General features: G+C 40.0%; 1 protein-coding gene across 1 annotated transcript; it reads right to left on the bottom strand.

Moving 5' to 3' along the window:
• Window positions 1-2,039: 2,039 nt before the first annotated feature.
• On the bottom strand, window positions 2,040-14,175 carry LOC134388967 (sulfotransferase 1C1). Its single transcript, XM_063112362.1, has 7 exons — window positions 14,004-14,175; window positions 11,479-11,607; window positions 6,687-6,784; window positions 5,095-5,221; window positions 4,090-4,184; window positions 2,783-2,963; window positions 2,040-2,152 (listed from the first exon to the last, which is right to left on the bottom strand). Exons 1-7 carry the CDS (start codon window positions 14,173-14,175, stop codon window positions 2,040-2,042), a joined length of 915 nt encoding a protein of 304 aa, XP_062968432.1.
• Between the last annotated feature and the right edge of the window lie 8,401 nt (window positions 14,176-22,576).

Below are 22,576 nucleotides of genomic sequence, written 5' to 3'. Positions count from 1 at the left end.
GGTGGCTGCAGGGGCTCTGTCTGCAGGGCAGGCCTGGCTTCTCCTAAACCAGGGCTCAGCAAACATTTTCCATAAAAGACCAGATGGTGAATATTTTGTGCTTTGTGGGTCACATATTCTTCTTTGCCCTTGCTGTTGTTTATATGACAAGAGTTTAAAAATATAAGAGCAATTGCATTCATAGTTCCCAGCCATACCAAATGACTAGAGGCCCTGGGTCCTCAGTTTCCGGCCCCTGTGAACCTGGACCAGCAACCCATGATGCAGAGAGGGGAGGGCAGGGGTGGCGAAGGCAGTGGGGGCAGGGGGGTTCCACTTAGGAGTAAACCTCTTTGAGATGAAAGCTGGTCATCAGATTCCTCCAGCATAAGCTCCAAGTCCACCAAGATGAAAAAGAATAGAGAGCAGGAGCTGTTAAAAGATAAACTGTGGCACAGTAAAAATTTAAAGAGTTTATTTGAGCAGAAAGCAATTCATGAATGGGGCAGCTCCAAACCAGAGTGGTCCAGGACTCCTGGGAAGGGCAAAAGGAGAAGCAAGGCAGAGACATCTGAGGGAGAACTGGAGCCACAGCCTCATGTGAGTCATTCTGGTGGAATGTCCCCAGGTGGAGGCTAGTTGGCAGAGGTGAAAAGGGCAAGATGTGGTCTGAAGAGGGGCCTTTGCTGTCTACATGATTCCAATAGCACATGTGTGACCACACACCAGCCAGTAACTGGGGGACCCACTCAACCCCAGGCACCACGGCCTGTCAGGGCCCCTCTCTCCCTGGTTCCCAGTCTTCTCGTCCAAAAGGGAGACTGTTGAGTGATGTTCCCGATGCGTCTCACTCTCAGTCTAAAACGTTATGACTGACTTAATAGTTCTATTCCCATGTCTGTTTTTTATCTCCTGCTAAGTGAGTAGTTTCGAAGTAACTCACGAACATTCACAACTTGATCTTCCAAGACTGTGGCACGTTTAGAAATCTGTGTGTGTGTGTAAATACGTAATATGTGATTCAAACAGTCTCTCTTGGCATGCTGACCTTAGAGAGTGGAAAGACAAAAGCATGCAAACGGGCTTTCTCTGTTGCTGGGTGGAGGAGATAATTTTCTGTACCTTACGATTTAGTGCTACAGAAAACCACCCCTCCCACAAAACGCACCTTCCCGACATTCTTAAGATAATGCACTTGTGTAAATGATGGCGGACACTTTCTTCAGACAGGGTTTAATAAAAAGAAGAAGAAATAGAACACGATTACATGTGTAGCTGAGCAACTTGGTAATGCTGCCAATTTTGCTGATTTTCTCAAAATGTGATACTCAAGTTTTACTTTAAGTGTGTTAGGTGCTGAATATTGGCTATTTTAAGGCTTTTCCCTCTCTCTCATGGAAGACAACCTGGAAGACAAACCCTCTCTGCTCTCCAGCCCTGCGTTGGCAGCAGAAGTGGGCAGAGTCCCTCCTTTGTCCCGTGTCCTCGTCATCCGCTCCACGGAACAGCTGGAGCCTCTCTCCTGGGACATGCCACCATCTCGGATCACTGGATCCAATTCTTCATGTCCTCTGCACCTCGTAATCGAGCATCTTCAGGGTTGGTCCGTCCTGCATCTCCCATTCTTGAATGTATCTTGACTGTTGAGAATAAAGTTTGTTCCCCTCTTGCATTTCCCTGCACGCACTTCTCACCCTCTTTGCTTCTCTTGTTCGCTTTTTCTCATGTTGAAATTCTACCATTACAAATTTATCTCTTTTCATGAATTTTGCCCCTGGGAGGCCAACTGCTGCAGACAGTGACGGAGTTAAGTTGCGTTTATTTGGCCACATTATCATGTGGTAAGTGTCTATGAGAATGATCATGCAGCATAATTTAAAACTTACACCCGGGACTTGATCGCATGTTGATTAGGTCTTAACACGGCAATACTGGCTCTACAGATAATGTGGAACAGCTCAGGATTGGGGGAAGCTTGTCTTTATTTTAAGTATCCCTAATCACAAGGCCCCAGTGGCTAAAGTGTGGTAAGAAAGTGGAGAACCGACTCCTAGACGCTCTCAGATCTCTGTGCGGAAGGTCAGGGTGCTTCCTGCCATCTTCTTCTGGTAGTCATTGTCAAATTCTTCATTCTGGGCCACAGTAAAGTAGTTCTTCCAGTCCCCAGGCATCCCTGAAACAAGGCAAAATCTCAGTGCTTGCTGCAGGAGTACAGGGGAGTGAGCATGCACTTGCAGGATTTGTGCAAGGACGGGGAGAAACGGGAAGCTTGCCTCTCAAAAGTTGCACTGTGCTGTCACTGCTGTAGATTAGATGCCCCCCACCCAAAACTCATCGAGGGTTAATTCTCCACTGTAACCGTGACGGTGGGAAATCCTATTATGGTAATTGAAGGGCAGAGTCTTGAGGAGGTATGGGGAGGTGATTAGATGGCATGACTATGCTATCACGAACGTGTTAATAATGGTGGTCAGGGGCACGGTTCTGAGGGCTTCAAATGGAAAGTAAATAAGGAGAGAGCTCCTGCTCTCTCTACTCCACGTTTTCTGCCATGTGAGACTCCTGGGTCACTGTCTCCACCACCAAGACCCTTACCAGATGTATTCCCTGGACTTTGGACTTCCCAGCCTCTGAAGCTGTGAGCAGTAAGTTTTGTTTTCTATGTAAATCACCCTGTTTCAGGTACTTACGTTCTAAGCAACAGAAACAGACTAATACAGGTATGAAACATTACCAGGAAATCTAAGTAGACCATGCGGACAACAGAGTTCATTTGGCATCTTAGACTATAAGTCTCATGTACCTTTTCTCATAAAAGGGGAGATGGAATGATCCATAAGGCAGGTGGGCAACGTGGTGTAGTTGGCCATTGGGTTTTGCTTCATTACATCAAAGGAGGTATGATAGACAATTTTATTCAGAACGTCTTCAGGTATGTCTTTCTCCAGGAACTGCAATATCTTCTGAATTTCCCGCTTTGGATCCTGTATGTGGAACAGTTACATAAGGCCCATCATTTTAGGTCTTCCATTAGGGATGATGTTCTGTTTGGACAAACAGTTCCATTAGAGAGATGAGTTAAGGGATCAATTCAAATATAACCAATCAATATTGTCAAATGGCTATGAGTTCAAGGCACTGTGCTGTCCCAGATGCTGCAGCAGGAAGATGAGGGCTAACCCTGCCCTCCAGGGAGACCCTGCAGCAGGGGAGTCAGACAAAAACACAACCAATGGCAATTCATAGCTGAGAAAGTACATGCTGCTGCCTACAGAGAGTGCCAGGAGAGTTGGGGGAAGGACCAGTGGTATCTGTTGGGGGGATCAGGGAAGGTGTGAAGGAGGGTCCGTGTGGTGACGCACAGCAGAACGAACTCTAGCGTGTGGTGTAAGAGATGACATGAGGCGTCTATGAGTTTAACAAAAGGTCAGTGGGGTGATGATAATGAAAATCTCAAGTTGACCCAGAAATGAGAACCCATATTCCTCAGTTCTTTCTGATGAAGAAGAGGCAGAAAGAGAGGAAGCTGTAGCTTCTGCTTAGATTTTAGAGGACTCCTTAGCACTGGCATAGGAGATAGATTCGTAACTCTAGGATGCTAATCCATGGGTCCACATTGTCTGTGGTGTCACTCACACACAATGACTTGAAATGGAGAAACCAGTCCACTGTCCCAATACGTGGGACTAACCCTGACAATGTTTGCATGGATTAAACTTCACTTTGTGATGTGGATTTGGGGTGTGGAAGTGGGAGAAGGAAGCTAAGTTTCTTGAATACAACTATGTGCACTTTACAAATATGATTGCATAAATCTTTATGATAATCTTTTGAGATAGACGTGATACCATTTTGTAGGTAAAGAAACTCTTGTCAGGATCCAATTTCCTGAGGAAGAGGAATCTTCTGGAAACTGAGCTGAGACAAAGGACATTTGGAAGGCCAAAAATGTAGTTACAGCTTCTGAGGATAAAATGAGCTGGAAAGAGCATCACGGAGAGAGAAGACTCGCACTGGGCTCTTGATCGGGCAAGCCCATGGGAAGAGGGTTCTCATTGTGTGTGTCACAGCCAGTTGTGGGGGGCCTCATGGAGACCACACTGCCCTCACCTCCTTCATGTCCTCATAGAAGAGGTAGAGAATGCGGTGCTGGTCTTTCACATCCCACCATCCCTTAACGTGGTCATACCAGGAGCCCCACAGCACTGATTGGAAGAAAGAGACAAGATGTCAGTGCTGCTGGAAACTTGTAAAACAAGTACATTTAATAAGAACAACCAGAAGACAAAGACCCCGGGCAGAATTCTTATGTGCAGTAGACAGGGACTTTCTTTAATGTTTAAAGAATATAAAAAGTATTCTGATTCTTTGGCTCATATTTCTACCATTGAAGTTACTATTCCACGGGAGATTGTTTTGTGGCCAGAGATTCATAACCTTTATTTTCCCTGCATCACTTCATGTTGCATTGTCAGTGCTATGCAATAAATACTGTTTCCTAAGAGGCTGATTTTGAAAAGAAGTCTATCACTCTGAAAAATCTACAATTACCAGATATTTGGGCACTTTATTCTCTGTGACATAAGTGGGTGAAGGGAGGTGCACTGCATTCCTTCTGGTGGCCCTACAAACTCCAGCTCATCCTCTCCACCTGCACAGGTCCCTGTAGTTGACCTGCAGGGATGGTGTGGTTGAGCTCCTTTGCCCTCAGACCTGTAGCTGGACTGTGCAGCAAGAAGCATGGAAAGGCTTAGCAGGCAGGAGAGGATGGACAGTGCATTTGCTTCCCTGATGCCCTCCCTGTTGGCCCCCATGTGCTTGAATGCTCCCCACAAAGGTCTCAGCTGCTGTCAAGAAACAGCTCCTGTCTTTAAGGGGCAATGGCTCTGCCATGGTCTCCCATAATACTGTACTAGCACTTGCTGGTTTCCTTAAATTGTGCCCATAACTTTGTAAATAGTCTTTTTTAAAAATCTCTCCAGATGACCCATTTGAGTGTACTTTACTTCCTCCCAGGACTTTGAGGGATACAACTGTTTAATAAAAAACCTTCTGCTCTGATGTCAGCAAATGAAGGAATAAGGAAATATGAACCCACAGTTTTCTTTCACCTACCTTTTCCAGCTTTGAATGTCTCAACATATTCTTCCCATGTACCGGGGTCAGGCAGCATTTTATTCATTCTTGAGAAATGGTAGTAAGACACCAGACAGTCCTTGGCATTTCTAGCCACATAAATAATCTGGAAATGGCCAGCAAGTGGAGTGAGGGGCAGAGTAAAACAAAACAGAGAAATATCATTATTCAGAGGACCATGATCTTAGAAAGCCTCTAGTAGAATCTTGACTACACCATTTGAGTAACTGAACGTGCACATGTTTCTACGATCATGGTGACACCTCTTTCAGTGTGTGCAGACACAGTTCCAATTCACATCTGTGGTCTTAGCACAGTTATTAAGAGCATCCTTTTCCTCTCTCAGAAGTGTCCTGGTTTGCTTGATAAATGCTACAGTCACCCTAACTATGATATTCTTGGAGGTTGAGGAGGCTACCCATGGTGTCTTAGTCCATTTGGGCTGCTATAACAAAATACCATAGACTGGGTGGCTTTTAAGTATCAGAAATTTATTTATCACATTCTAAAAGCTGTCAAGTCCAAGGTCAAGGCACTGAGAGATTCAGTATCTGGAGAGGGCTGCTTTGTCATAGATGGCTGTTTCATCAGGGCATTAATCCCATCATGAGGGATTCACTCTTATAACCTAATCGACTCTCAAAGGCCCCAACTCCCAATGCCATCACATTGGGGGTTAGGATTTCAACATACAATAATTGGGGGGAAACAAACATTCAGAACCTAGTGCATGTGTGGTATTTTTCAGTGTGTATAAACTCCCCCACCCTCAAGCTTTCATTAAGCAAGAAGTCTAACTGGGCTGCAGGATGGGAGGGGCTGGAGCAGTTTCCCATCTAGTCTTATTTCCACACTGACAAAATCAGATTTTTCATCCCGAAAGGAAGGGGACTGGATTTCTGACACCAGGGTGAACATGATAGTGGCCGTGAACATGGCTCTTCAGATCTCTGGCTGTGGAGAGTGTAGTGATGCAGCTCTCTGGACCCACCACCGTGCTCCTTTAGAGGACGCATTTCCCAAGGGCTGCTCTTGGCTAGTGAGGGAGCACTGCAGGGGTGCTAAGGCAGGCCCACCTATGGGATATTGAACTCTCTGATGGCTGACTGTGGCTGGAGGACCCCATCAGCTTTGCTGAACCTTGCTCAGAGCTGCACTGCAGTCTGAGCCTCCAGCCCTCCTCCCTGACTCACCCTCACAGGGTCAGACCTGTGGCACTGAGAGGTCCCTCTCACATGTAACTCTGCCTTGTCACCTGATTCCCCAAACCAAGAAACCAGGCTTCCTCAGAAAGTACCTGCTATATTTCAGTGATTATCCTCTTTGAATATGGCTTAGTAGGCAGACAATCAAAATGGTTTTGTCTGAAAACTTCCTAACATTTATCCATAAATAATATTTTTAAAGAAAGGCAGATGCAGAACGGGGTGTGTGGGAATGTGGCGTAATGCCCCCATCAGCCCTCTAGCTCCACTGGTTACTTCTCTTTCAATGTCTTTGCTTGTTTCTACTTAGAAACATTCTTTGGCAATACTGATCAAAACTGGGTTTGAAGAGTGGGCTCTTCTTACCTTTGAATTTTCTTTCCAGAATGATGGTGGTAGCATCTGAACAGGCAAATGGGTCTTCAGAGTTCTAGGAGAAGGCATTTTGTTAGCCAGATCCAGACCTGGGAAATAAGGCCACACCATTCAGCCAAGCACTTCTCATCAGCTACATGGGTTCACGACTGTTGTTGTTGAACATCTGGAATCGGGTTGACCAAATAATTGGCTTTTTATCTAAAATAACCATTTTACATGTCTATGTCCCTCCTGATGACAACTTCACTGTTCATTCTGGTGGAGGAGAGCCATAATGAGATATTGCAAACTGTGGAGGCAATGTTACTCCCCTTATTTGCTGATTATTGGTGTGTTCTTTTGTGGACAGGTGAAGATGCTTCAGGAGGTTTGAGGTTCATGAGAACTATGACCCCAACAAGCCTTTAAATATTTTGTCATTTGGGTTTTTCTATCACTGCAATAAGGAGTAGAAGAAAGGCAGATGGAGAAGAGCTGACACCTCTCTTTGGGGACAGAGGTTCCTCGACCAGCTCTGTATCCCAGCAGTTCTATCTAAAGAGCTTCAGTCTTTCTTTGACCCTTTACTCTCAAGGCCAAGAATCACAACAGCCACCAGTCATGTACCAGAACAATAAAGTGAGACTTATAGTGGTCAAGTCATTTTTCCAAGTTAATAAATGTGAGAACTGGGATTTGAAATCAGTCAGAGTTTGGATATAGAAAACCATAAAAGGGAGGCTTAAAGGACATTGTGAAAAACGGTAGAGAAGCAAAGAAGACTGAGATAAAGGATACTCAAAATACTCCTGTAAATAGAGGTTCCAATGCCAAGTGCTAAAATACTGAACACAGGCTGAGATTTGGCCAAGGACTGCATCAGCCTTAGGGAAGTGACTTGCAGGTAAAGCAGGGGTGGCAGCTTTGGAGAAGCATAGCTCCTGACAGAGAATCAGATATACAGAGAAGGGGAGGTACTCCCTGAGACACGGCAGTGAAGGAAAAGAAGGAAATAAGAGAAAGAAAATTAAAGTAAAAATCCTGCAAAAGTAAAATAAAAAATGCATGCCAATTCCTCCTTCTCCCCTAACCACCAATACTAGTCATAAATCAAACTGCACAGAAGAGAGCAGAACTGACAGAAGAAGGTACATTCAGATTTGGAACTATGCCCATGAAATGTAAACAAAGAAAAAATAAAAAGCAGGCTTCATTGACACAAAACTACTATAAAAATCAGAAAAGTCAAATCAAAGCTTTCAACCATCTGAAGTCAAATACAAAGATGAAAAAAATTATAACACAACATTTCAAAGTGAGTTAAATATCCTGAAATGATAATTTGGAAATATTAAAAAAAATATTATATCAGAAATTAAAAAAACTACAAACAGAAATGGGCAAGAAGAAGGAAGAAGTAAAGAAAAGATTTTGCTGAATTCCAGAAAGAAATAGAAGAAAAAGACAAAACATAACAAATGAAGATTAAATTAAAAGGCAGACAATGAAAAATAGACCTAAATAGAAATTTAATAAAGACTATTGAAGAAAAGCAAGAAAACAAACAAGAGAATGACAATAAGATAAGGAAAGAGGCAAAAAGGGTCAGAGAGAAAGAGGCTGACACAGAAGACAGGTAAACAAGGTCCAACACTGGGTAAATTGGACTCCATGAGAAGAAAATACAATAGTGGAATGAAAATAATATTTAAACGTGTAATATGAAAAAACTTTTTGGAAAAAAAGACTTGAATTTATATTTTAACCATGGGGTATCAGGGAAAGTCAATTCATAATAATCAACTCTGAAACATAACTTATTACACATTTAAAAAAATATTATGGCCCCCAGGAAAAAGAAACTAACAGTTCATAAATCAAGAGATTGAAAATGGCATCAGACTTTTCAAAAAATGGCATGTGAAGTAAGGAAACAGTGAAGCAGCATTTAAAGAAACTTAAGGAAAGAAAATATGAATAACAGATCTTATACCGAGCCAAGCTATGCTTCAACTATTAAGACTAGAGAGAAAAGTTTTGAATGTGCAAAAACTCAGAGAATACAGTACACACGTGCTCTTCCTGAGAAATCTACTAGAATGAGTTTCATTCGACAAAGAGATGACTTGGAAAACTTATTCCAAAGGAATGATGATGAACATTTCACACTACTTAATACTAGAACTAAAAATGAATAAAGTGATGTCATGAATAGAAGAATGATGTGTAAGCATTAAGGATCTAACAAAGCAGAAATAATACAACTTAAAATGTAGAATAAGATCATTCACTAACTGATGTATAAATGACAGGGTGAATCACAGTATTTCTTAGCAGCTGGAAAATCAGAGTGAAAGATCAAGAGAAATGGATCTAAGACTTTATTAAAAATAATAATACACAGAAAACCACTAGGAAAACATACATACAAACTTTCCCAAGCACCAAACATAAAAACAAAAAAGCCAACAACGATAACAACAAAATCCCGCAAACAAACAAATATACCTACATACAAATTAAAAAAAAAAAAAACACAAAAAGACACACTAAATAGGCTATGAAACACAGTAAATATTATCTGTTGCATTCAGTAATTTTAACACATAATATTGTGACATAATTGGAACCAAACACATCAGTCATATCAATAAATGTGACTAGGCTTAAATCATTTTTTACTATTTTTCAAATTGGCTCATAAATGAAAACTCAACTATATGCAGTATATGAGAGACACTCCTAAAACACATTGATTTATAAAGTGTAAAAATAAAAGAGTGAATAGGGATAGATCACACAAATTGAAGTGATAAGAAATCAGGGATTGTGATCGTATCAGATAAAGTATAATTCAACCTCAAAAGCATTATATAAGACAAAGAAGAAGATTTACAATGCTAAAGACCCCATTATATCAACGAAATATGATAATCATGAAGATCTATGTACCAAATAATAGAGTACCACTTATATAAAACAAAAACCATAGCAGATGTAAGGAGAAATAAAAACACATTAATAATCAGATAGTTTAACTTTCAGTGCAAGAAAGAGCAATTGGATAAATAAATAAATAAATAAATAAATAAACCAAAATTAAAAGTGAAAGAAAAGAAAGATATAAAAGATTTAACCAATGAATAGTACATTCGATATTTTAGATATTTCAATAACAGACAATATACCTTCTTCTAATATGCACATACAATATTCACAAAAATTGATTATATATTAAAGCACAAATAAAATATCAGTCAATTTCATAAAGTTAGAATTTTAGAAACAACACTCAATGCAATACAACTAGAAATTAAAGACAAAGTCAATATTAAAGAAAGCCCTTTCACCTGGAAGTTAAAAATATCTACTAAACAACTCTGGAGTAAAATAATAAAAATTCTGAAAAATGTAATGAAATAAAATGTGATGAAAATACTACATATGAAAGACAACAAACACATTTAACACGATGATCAAATAAAAATGTTGAGAATGAATGAAAGCAAATAAATTAAATTCCTAATTTCATTTGACACAATCTAACAGTAATTTGTGATTAAAAAATCTGAAAAAGCAAGGAATATAAGAAAACATTGTCAGACTGATAAAGGGCATCTTTTAAAAACTCTACAGCTCACATCATACTTAAATTTGAAAGACTGAATGCTTTTCCAGTAAGATCGGAAATAAGGCAAGGATGTTGTTCTCATGATTTCTGTTTGACATTGCTCTTGAGGTTCCAGAGAGTGCAACAAGGCAAGAAAAAGAAATAAAAGACATCAAAGCTAGAAAGAAGTAAACTTTTACTTATTCATAGAAGACATCATTGTCTATGTAGAAAGTTCAATAGAATGTACAAAAAAGCTACTAGAACTAATGAGCCAGGTAGCAGGATACAATGTCAAATACAAACATCAATTATATTTCAATATATTAGCAACAGAAAATTAAAAATTAAAATATAAAAAATGGCATTCATAATAGCATCAAATAAAAAGTATTTAGAGTTAAATTTGACTAAGACATGGCAGACCTATATAATGAATGCTAAAAAGTGTTGCACAGGGAAATCGAAGAAAGACTAAATAGTTGGGGAGATAAACCATGTTCATTGGTCAGAAAATTCAATTTTGTTAGGGTATTAATTCTCCTCAAATAGGTGTATAGATTCAATGTAATCCCAACCAAAAAAATCAGCAAGTTTTTGCTTGTTTGTTTGTTTTGGTAGAAATGGACAACATGGTATAGAATTCATATGGGAATGTAAAGATCCTAGAGCACACAATAGAAAGAAAGAGAATAGAAAATACAGAATTATACCCATACATATATGGTATGTATTTTGATTTTGCCAAAGTGTTCATAGCAATTCAATGAGAGAAAAGAAACTTTTCAACCAATGTTGCTGGAATAATTGGCTCAATCAGTTATAGGTTTTTAATACATATTATGTATTATTATTTTACACATGAAGAAACACTAGGTTACAAGAAGTATAATAACTTGCTCAAGGTCACCCAGATAAGAATCCAAACCAGCACTGGAAGCTGGACTGTTTGATTCCAATCAGTCTGAGCCTCCTCATTGTAGGGTTGTCTTCTATCACAAAGCTACTATTTGTAACTATTTGCTTTATAAAAACATATCCCTTATTCCCACCTTGATTACATACTCTTCAAGGGTGCTGTCTATGTCTTACATTTCTTAGTACATTTGGCATGATGCATAATAACTTGTTAACAATGATTGACCCAGCACAGTGGCTACAATCTCCTGGGTCCCCGTTGGGCAAACTCACCAGAGTTGAGGGGCGGGGGCAGAGTCCATTCAAGGAAAGGATGCCGGTCAAAGGTGTTGGCACGCTGGCACTTCTGCACGTCCCCATCATTTTGGATCATGTCCACAATCTCCTGTGTCCAGGTTGTGCCTAGAAGCAAGTGTTATGCTCCACTCTGCCTACTCATGGCACAATTTGATTCTATTTCCTTGATTAGTCCCTTATTCACCAAAATCCACATTTGTTGAGTGTTGAGCAGAATCTGCTCTCTTGAAACCTACTCTGTGTGACACTCATGGTGGGCGCAGCCTCTCCCCTGAGTACAGGTGACTCTGCTTGCTCATTTTCTGCCTCCAAATCTGCTCCCTTGTGAGACTAAGAACTCAATGGAGTTGAGACTCCTCCTTTTGTTTTCTTTATCCCTAGTACACAGCAAATGGCTTTGCAACTAGTAAATACAGCTTGATTGAATGAATATTAATCAGATAAATGGAGATAGAGACAAAGATGAATCAGCCATTGCACCTATTCTAAGAAGTTTACAATATGTTTGGAGCAGATAAGATGTGACAGAGACTGCCTCTTGCTCAGCTACTACTCATTCTTCCCTTCTCTTTAAAATTAATAGATCCTCACTTTTTAGCTGGACATATGGCTGCCTGGCTCAAAGGCTACATTTTGCAATCTTTCTTGCAGCTAGACGTGGTCATGCAATTCAGGGAACTTGTCTTTAAAGGGAGGAAACATGACCTTATTCCTCTCTTCCTACCTTCCTGCTGCTGTCTGGAATGTGCATGTGATGACTGGGGCTCCAGCAATCATTTTGGAGCATAAAATCAAAAGCCATACATGAAGGCAGAAGGGCAGAAACTTAGAAGGAGGCAGAGTCGCTGATGATCGGTGCAGACACAATTTCATCCTTGGGCTACCAACCTCCAGACTGCTTTTGTGTGTATATGTTATTTTGGGTTTTCTGACACTTACAGCCAAATTAAATTCTAACTGATATAGAAGAGGGGTGTAACTGGACATATGGGTAGGCAAAAAACTGGACTCAGTCAGAGAGTGCTAATTGCCCACCAGATACTCATTTTGTTCTTTACTACTTTTGGTGTCTCTGTGGCTTGTGGCCACATCTGATGCTAACTGACATGTGAGACCTATATACAGACAACTTAAAGATGAACAGTGTATGGGAAGGGCCATAAAGGTGTGAAAGTGCTACAGGAGCTTGGAGCAGGAGGGCTGACTTACTGCTGAGGGGACAGGAAGGTACAGTTGAGGAGACGATAGCTTTGGAGTGAGGTTGAAGCGGGAGTGGAAAGTCCACCCCTGTTATCAGGCAGCGCATCCTAGGTGGGAAACCTCCAGAACTAAAAGGAAGGCAAGCAGATTCCATGCTGGGAAACGTAAGCAGGGCTCACCAGAGCTCGGGCGGTCGTGGGAGAGCTGGGGGAAGAGAGCTGGAGAGAGTCTGGGGCCATCGTACAGAGGGCCTCAGGGCTGACTGCATAATTTCCAAGGTGAACAGAAGTGGAATTTCTGCCCTCAGGGGCAATACAGGTTAAAGTTCAGATCAGTGCAAACCACACAGAAAAGGAGATTCTTGAGAAACCGAATCCTGCTGGCAGGAAGCCTAGCCTAGCCTGCCCTAGTTTATTCAGAGAGCTCTGGCCGGTGAGCGCTGAGTACGTGGTGGAGCGGGGCTGAGGAGGACAGAAACACATTCGCATGCGGTTTTGAGGAACTGCGGGAACAGAACCTTTGCTGGAATCTTTCTGGATATGAATATCTAGTGTTTCTCCTGTTGAGTCAAGCGGCCACGGAGAAACTTTCTCGAACTGATTTCAGCTTAAAGTTCTTCCCTTCGCTCACTCGGCCAAATGCATGAAATTATAAGTACAGGTAACCGGGAGGGACCCTCTGTCATTTTATCTCAGGCTTTTCTGGTGGTGATACCCTCTGTTCCCACCTGGAATATGCTGTGCCTTTTCCAACCCTTGCTTTCCTCCCAAACTCCTCTTCATTTTATAAAATTCTGGTAAATGCCACCGCCCATTTCTCAGATCTTTCCCAGCACACTCGCGGAGGTTTTGGGTTAGGGTTAGAATTTTTATATAGGGTGCAAGTGTTCAGTTCCACCTCTGCGTCCTCCTCTGGGTAAATCTCCTTAGGGAAGGACTGCAGCTGATTCCAGGAGAGCTTAGCAGGTGAGAGCAAGCAGGGTTGGTTGGGTGGTCAAGATCTACTGTAAGAACTTCGGTGCTGCTTCTCAGATTCTGTACTCTCAAATCAGTTTACCACTCATCCAGTCCTAAACCCCCTTGGGGATTTAGGATTCTGGTCATTTCTTTCTCTATCAGGGACCTAATTGAAAGGGAAGGTCTTGGATCCTGGGGGATGGGAGCTCACGAGCAAATCCGGTGTTCATTTTTTCCAGGAGTCAGCGCTGGTGAAATCCTGCATTTTTAAATTAGGAGGCCTACATCAGGGACCACCACTCTGCTAGGGCTGGCTTTATCCTACCACCATTTCCTTATACCTACCTGCCTTTGCATAGGTTGCAATGAGGAGGTCATCAGGTTTTGCTTGGAAATCCCAGATTTTGTCCCAGTTATCAGTTATCATCTTGGCCATGAGTATTCCATTCAGTTCTTTTGTTTCTGGCTGTAGGCATTTTTCCTGCAGGTGGAGATCTTTCATCTTCTCCAAAGACATCTTACCATGTGGACTTGACAGATGCTTAAAACAAAAGTGAACTTGTGTCATTTCTAAGACTTAGAACAGTCGTTCCTTTAAAAAAAGTCTGAGAGAGTTAGGACAGATATACGGGGAAACTTCATTACAGCGTTTAATGTGTATTTAAGTGTGAGAAGGCAAACCTGCAGGAGGCTGAAGCATTGTAAACAACTTTATTTCATGGTAGAGAGAGATAACTCCCAGGCAGGAAACAAAACCAGAAGATGTGTTAGACCAAGGCTGCTTTGTGTGGGTGCATCAGAGATGGCCCCTCTGAGCCTGAGCAACAAGCAGAGGCTGGCTGTGCAGGGCCCAGGGGCAGAGGGGCTGGTAAGTTCATAGAAGCTTGTCACAGCTGAGCACCAAAAGAAGGCCAGATGGAATCAGTGTTCAGGTCAGTGGGATACAAACTAGCATTGAATCAGGCTGGGGATGGGGAGGGGGCTGATTAAGCTATATTTGACTGAGTCAGTGATGGAGACTACAGAAGTCGCAGAAGCGGGTGAGGCTTAACTAAACTCATGTTGGGGTTCCCTATTGAACAGTGACCATCAGAAGGTTTCAGCGTGGCAGTCTGAGTTGTCCATAAATCTCCCTGGATGTCTACAGCTCCAGATCTCACAACTTGCCCAAATCTCTGGCTGAAGAGCAAACTGCCAGTTAAGGAGGTGACCTTAGCGTGCTTGGGTTAGTAACACCAGCTGGATTGAGATATGATCATTGTTTTCACAGCAGATAACATTCTATCAGTCTCTTCCAATCTTAAAATTAAATTTATGATAGAAATGTGATACAGTAATTAAAAACCATAGCATTACTATTTTTGTTGTAAGTTTAAGAATAATCTTGGCATATGTAGTAAATATTTACTACGGAGACAAGCATTTGGCATTTTGGAGTATCCAACAGATGAACCTTGCAGTTAGAAGTTAATATGCTTTTGACTAATTTAATATTTAGACTTGAAATTTTAGGTTAAAGTTTACACAATTTTACAAAGTTTGCAAATATTTAAGAGATTTATGAGTTACCATATTCATCAGGTTAATTTACTAGGTTTGTGAGATTTATTGAAGAAGTTTTTTTGTTATTGTTAGACAACTGAAGCACTAAAGAAGAGAGGAATATATTAAATTAAGAGCAAATAAAAATATTGAGAGGAATTTTATGAACTACCTTCAAAAAGCCTTGTTAATTGGAAATATTTACCCATATTCCCCTGACACTTTGAGGCCTAAGGTGGAGAGAGGAGGAAGTTTGGGGTGGAAGAAAGACTCTGGGCTGGGCAATAGGAGGTGTGATTCTTGCCCTAATTCTGAGTTTTTCTTTCCCCATCTGCAGAACAAGGGGGTCAAACTAAGTTCCCTGTCACTTAGCTGCACATCTAATATAACATTTTCCTCAGCTACAAGTCAAATAAAATAATGGCCACTCCACTGATGAGAGATGTTTGCTTTCTGAGGCCCCTTCTCTCCATCATAACATTTAAGGTGATCACAGAGCTTGGCTGTGGGACTTGTCTGCGCCTTTCCTGTCCTGTGCTGTGGGGTTCCCCATGCAGGCACAGCATAGCACACCAAGGACCTTCCTTCTGATCAGTCTGTCTGTCCCTCCTTCTTTTTCTCGTGGTCCAAGTTTTCCAGCTTTAGTTCCCATTCTTTGAGGTGAGCCATTAACAGGAAGCTGCAGATGTGTGGGGGCCACTGGGGATGCCTGTGAGCCCTGGGAGGGCTGGGGGCATGCAGCTCCTCAGCCAGTGGGCTCTGGGACCTGCCCTCCAACCTGTTTTCATCTGAGCAGGTTCACTTTTACCTGTATTCTACTTAGGGCTTCCATGTACATTTTTTTTTGAAGAAATGGCTCTGGAATTAATAAAATGAGTGTGACAACCACCTTTTGCAGACACTGCTCTCTCCTAATGTGACAGAGAAGTAGTCCATGCTAACTGTGTGTTAAACTTTTCCAGAAATTAATGTCCTTAAGGTGAGAGGAGATGAAACATTTAGAGGCAGGGGAGAAGAAACAGTTGGAGGTGTGCCAAAACCAGCCTGAAGCAAAAGATAACTTTTTGGAGAACTTTCTTTTGTCTTAAAAAATTAAATGAGTTACAATGGAATATTATTCAGTGCTAAAAATAAATGAGCTGTCAAGTCATGAAAAGACATGGATGAATCTTAAACAGATATTGCTAAGTGAAACTGAGGCACTCATACTTACCTGGCTATGTCCAGCCTGGCTGTGGCCATTAAACATCCATGCTGTACCACACTATGCTGTAACCAAGACCCCCACCCGGATGTCATGCAGCAGCAGGCTCCCTCGATCTCACCCTGTGGTTACCACAGACTGCTAAAACAGAATTTTGCAGCCTGCTTCTCTTGCTGTTCTTTTCCACCCTGAGACAAAGTCATAACCACATAAAATCATAAGATCACTGCTCTTGCTTGGTTACAGAAACCCTGAAATGCTATGATATAAAAATAACTATCCCACTGCTTTGGGGTGCTCAAACTTTGGACATGAGTCCTTTGGGCTAAATGCCAGCATTTCAATAAACTCTGTTTTCTTTTTTAAGCCTCGGTATTTCCTGACTCTCCCTGTGAGTTCACAGTAATTCACTGCAACAAAAGAAGCCAATGTAAAGGGGCTACACACTGTATGATACCAACTATATAACATTCTGGGAAAGAGAAAACAGTAAAAAGATCAGTAGTTGCCAGTTATTGAGGAGTTGGAGGGATGGGTAGGTGGAACACAGTGGATTTTTTTAAGGCAGTGAAATTATCTTGTGTGAATATCTAATGGTGTATACATGACATTATTCATTTGCCCAATGCCGTAGAACATAAAACACTGAGTAAACTTCAATGTGGACTACGGACTCTGAGTGATGATGATGTGTCTCTCAATGTAGAGTCATCAACTGTAAAAGATACACTATCTGGTTGTTGATGCTGTAATGTGGGAGGCTGTGCATGAGGAGGGGAAGGGGTGCATGGGAAATTTCTGTACTTTGTACTCAACTTTGCTGTGAACATAAACCTCTAAAAATAATCTATTTTTAAAAATCAAACACATTTTTCATTCTTCCTTGTGAGGTATCTATTAATTTTCACTGACATGGGCCTAGCCACATGCCTGACCTCAGTCACAGGTGTAGCTGCTGGGCCACTGGAAATACTGAGTTTACGAAGAACTACTGACTCTATGCAAAATAACAGCAGTCTTCCAAGAACTACTGAAACTACTGTGCCTACCCAGAACCAAAACTAAAATACCCTACCCAATGGGCAATAAAGAACAAATCTACAGGAGGCAGTCTCTCTCCTCAAAAGCCACCCAGTAATAGAAGAAGCAACTGCTTCACTTATGACTAGACATCAATGTAGGGATACTAGAAATTTAAAAGAAACAAACAAACAAACAAACAAACAAACAAAAAACACAATAAGATATGACAACAGCAAAGGAATACTGTAATTCTCAAATACCAGACCACAAAAAACAGGAAACCTTTGAAATGTGTGGAAAGGAATTCTGAACAACAATTTTAAAGTAACTCAGTGAGAAACAAGAAGACTCAGTTAGACAACACAACAAAATGAGAAAAACAATCCAGGACACAAAGGAGGAAATTTACAAAAGAATAAATACCATAAAAAAGAGTGTAGCGGAACTCCTGGAAATAAAAGATTTATGTAACAAATTAAAAGCTGCAATTCAGAGTGCACACAGCAGGCTAGATCAAGCAGCAGAAAAACTTTCTCAGCTCAAGGACAGCCTTTTTGAAAGAACCCATGTGGACAAATAAATAAAAAATAAAAACAGCAGAATTTAAAAAATAAAGAAAATCTAAGAGAGCTAACAGATAACCATAAGCACATAAGGGGTGTTCCAGAAAGGGAGGGGAAATAAAAAGGCATCAAAAATATGTTCAATGAAATAATGGTGGAGAACATCCCAGGTAGTGGTAGAGATACAGACTTCCACATCCAAGAGGCTTAAAGATCCCCAAACAGTTTTAACCCAAAAAGGTCCTCTCTGACACATTGTGATCAGACTGTCAAAAGTCGAAGACAAAGAGAGGATCATAAAACAGCAAGAGAAAAGCATCAAGTCACCTATGAGGGAGTCCCCCTCAGACTAACAGCAGATTTCTCAGTGGGACAAAAGAGAATGGGATGATATATTCAAATTAGTAAAATAAAATTTAAAAAAACCCTGCCAGCTAAGTATACTATACCCAGCAAGACTATCCTTTGGAAATGAAGGGGAAATAGTGTATTTCCCAGGCAAACAAAAAGTGCGGGAATTTACCACCACATGACCAACCCTAAAAGAAATCCTGAAGGGAATCCTGTACCTGGAATCTAAAACATGATACTCATCACCATGAATACATGAGAAAGAACAAATACCACACATAGAGTAGATATGCAAACAAGAAAGAGAAACTATATGATACCACCTCAAAAAACCAATGAACACCAAAGGCGAACCGTAAAAGGGAAAGAAAGGAACAAAGGATATTTAAATCAACCATAGGGAAAGCAATCAAATGCCACAAATAAGACAATACCTTTCAATAACAACCCTAAATGTAAATGGATTAAATTCTCCACATGAATGATGCAGACTGAATAATCAGATTAAAAAGATAGACCCAACTATGTGTTGTCTGCAAGAGACTGACCTCACTTCTAGAGACTCACACAGAGTAACAGTGAAGGGATGGAGAAAGATATATTACAGAGACGGAAATCAAAAATAAGCAAGAATAGCTATTCTTACATCAGATACAATAAACTTTAAACCCAAAACCATAAAAAGAGACAAAGGCAATTATATAATGATAAAGGGATCTTTCCAGCAAGAACAAATAACAATCATAAACATATATGCATGTAACACTAGAGCATCCAGATATTTAAAAATAACAGTATTAGACCTAAAGAAGGAGACAGACTCCAGTACTGATAATAGTTGAGGCCTAAACACCCCACTCCCAACATTGGACAGACCATCTAGGTAACAAATCAACAAAGAAACACAGGATTTAAACTACACTTTAGACCAATTGGACTTGGCAGATATCTATAGAACATTTAATCTAACAACTACAGAATATACATTCTTTCATCAGTACATGGAATGTTCTCCAAGATAGACCACATGTTAGGTCATAAATCAAGTCGAAAAATTTTTTTAAAATTGAAATAATTTTAGGTATCTTCTCAGACCACAAAATAGTAAAACTAGAAATCAATGATAAGTGAAAATCTGGAAACTATACAAACATATGGAAATAATACTACATGCTCCTCAATGAACTATAGTTCCAAGAAGAAATTAAACCGGAGATCAAAAAATTTCTTGAAACTAATAAAAATAAAGACACATCATACCAAATCCTGTGGAAAACAGCAAAAGCATTACTAAGAGGGAAATTTATTGCAATAAATGCTTACATCAAAAGAATTGATACATTAAAAATAAGCAACCTAACGCTTCACCTCAAAGAACTAGAAAAAGAAGATCCCAATCCAATCCAAAAATTTGTAGACAGAAGGAAATAATTAAGGTGAGAGTACAATTAAATGAAATAAACACCCAAAAATTGATACAAAAGATCAATGAGACAAAAAGTTGGGTTTTTTTTTTTTGAGAAGATAAACAAAATAGACAATTACCTGGCCTAACTAAAAAAAGAAGAGAAGACACAAATGACAAAAATCAGACAGAAAAAAGAAAGTATTACAACTGATACCACAGAGATAAGAAGAATCATTAGAGACTATTATAGGCAGTTACATGCCAACAAATTTGTAAACCTGGATGAAATGTATAAATTTCTGTACAAACAGAAACTACCAAGACTGAACCAAGAAGACACAGCCTGATCAGATCAGTAACAGGCAATGAGATGGAAGCTGTTCCCTGACAAAGAAAAACCTGGGACCAGATAGCTTTACCGATGAATTCTGCCAGACCTTTAAAGAGGAATTAATACTAATCATCCTCAAACTATTCCAAGAAATGGAAACAGAGTCTATTTTTCCAAAATCATTCTATGAGGTCAGCATTACCTTGATACCAAAACCTCACAGATATACAACAAGAAAAGAAAACTACAGGCCAATATCTTTGATGAACATAGGCTGAAAAATTCTCATCAACATATTAGTTAGCAAAGAAAATACAACATACATCAAAAAATTGCACACCTTGATCAAGTGGGATTCATCCCAGGGATGCAAGGATGGTTAAACATACAAAAGTCAATAAATGTGATACATCACATCAAGAAAATCTAGGACAAAAGAACTTATGATTATCTCACTCAATAGGTGCAGAAAAACCATTTGACAAAATTTAACATCCCTTCCTGATATCTCTCAGCAAATTAGGTATTGAATGAAAATATCTCAATACAAAAGAAAAAAGCCATATATGACAAACCCACCTCCAATATCATATTCAGAACAGAAACAAGGCAAGAATGCTCACTCTTGCCACTCCTTTTTAACATAGGAATGATATACTAGCCAGAGAAATCAGGCAAAAGAAAAAAATACAGGGCATTCAGTTTGAAAAAGACAAAATCAAACTGTCCCTGTTTGCAGATGACATAGTCATATATAGAGAAAAACCTAAAAATATTACAAAAATTCTTAGAGCTGATTAATTTCAGTACACTTACAAGATACAAAATCAACATACAAAAATCAGTAGAATATTTTTTACTCCAACAATGAACCATCAGAAAAAGAAATCAAGAAAGGAAGACCATTTGCAACAGTCACCAAAAAATGAAGTACTTAAGAGTCAATGTAACCATGGAGGTGAAAGATCTCTATAATAAGAACAACAAACTACTGCTGAAAGAAATTAAAGAGGATGCAAAAAGATGGAAAGACATGCCACACTCTTGGATCAGAGAAATTAACATTGTGAAAATGTCACACTACCCAAAACAACCTACATGTTCAATGCAATTCCCACCAAAATACCAATGACATTCTTTACAGAAATAGAAAAAACCTTAACATTCATAAGGAACAACAAAAGACATCAAATAGGCAAAGCAATCCAGAGCAAACCCACAAAGCTGGAGGCATTACACTATGTGACTTCAAATTATACTAAGAAGCGACAGTAATCTAAACAGCATGGTACTGGCATAAAAACAGACACAAGGACCAATAGAACAGAATAGAGAACCCAGAAATCAACCCATGTACTTATGGACACATGGTCTTTGACAAAGGCACTGATGGAGTCTGGATATGTTGTTCCCTCCAAAACTCATGTGGAAATTTGATCTCCAATGTGGCAGTGTTGGAAACTGATTGAGTCATGGGGGTGGATCCCTCATGAATGGATTAATGCTCTCCCTGGGGGAGGGGGGATTAATGAGTGAGTTCTCACTCTATTAGTTCCCGTGAGAGCTCTTGCTTAAAAAAAGACCCAGGCACCTTCTCTCTCTCTCTCTCTCTCTTTCTCTCTCTCTCTCTCTCTCACACACACTTCTCTCTCTTGCTTCCTGTCACCATGTGATCTGCTTGTACCTGCCAGCTGCCTGCCACTTTCCACCATGAGTAGAAGCAGCCTGTGGCCCGTGCCAGACGCAGCTGTCCCAGAATCATAAGCCAAATAAACCTCTTTCCTTTATAAATTACCCAGCCTCAGGTAATTCTGTCATAGCAACAGAAAATGGACTAGAACAGGCACCAAGAACATACATTGGGGAAAAGACTACCTCTTCAATAAATGGTGCTGGGGAAACTGGATATGCATGTGTGGAAGAATGAAACTAGATTCCCAACCCTTATCATACACAAAAATCAACTCCAAATGGATTAAATACTTAAGTACAAGACCTGAAACCAAAAACTCTTAAAAGAAAACATGGGGGAAATATTTGAGGAAGCAGTACTGGGCAAACACTTTTTGAATAAGACCTTAAAAGCACAAGCAACAAAGGAAAAAAATAAACCAATGGAATTATATCAAACTTAAAAGTTTCTGCCCAGCAAAAGAAACAATTAACAGAACAAAAATACAACCTACAGAGTAGGATAAAATATTTGCAAAATATACATCTGACAAAGGATTAATACCCAGAATATAAAAGGAATTCAAACAACTTAACAGTTAAAAAAAAAAATTAACCTGATTTAAAAAATGGGCAAAGTAGCTGAATAGGCATTTCTCAAAGGAAGATATACAAATGGCCAATAGACACATGAAAAATTGCTTGACATCACTCAGCATCTGGGAAATTCAAATCAAAACCACATTGAGGTATCATCTCACTCCAGGTAGACTGGCTATTGTCAAAAAGACAGAGAATGACAAATTCTGGTGAGGGTGTGGAGAA

This window comes from Cynocephalus volans, chromosome 10 (genome assembly GCF_027409185.1).
Source record: "Cynocephalus volans isolate mCynVol1 chromosome 10, mCynVol1.pri, whole genome shotgun sequence".
NCBI lineage: Eukaryota > Metazoa > Chordata > Mammalia > Dermoptera > Cynocephalidae > Cynocephalus > Cynocephalus volans.
Note: the sequence above shows the minus strand (reverse complement) of the source record. Positions and strands in the feature narration are given on the sequence as shown.

Coding starts and splice junctions, on each gene's coding strand:
- LOC134388967 (XM_063112362.1), bottom strand. CDS start 14,175: ATGTCTTTGGAGAAGATGAAAGATCTCCACCTGCAGGAAAAATGCCTA. Junction 5,222..6,686: donor TCTGGAAAGAAAATTCAAAG/GTAAGAAGAGCC, acceptor GGCCATTTCCAG/ATTATTTATGTGGCTAGAAA. Junction 2,964..4,089: donor TCTATGAGGACATGAAGGAG/GTGAGGGCAGTG, acceptor TTCCACATACAG/GATCCAAAGCGGGAAATTCA.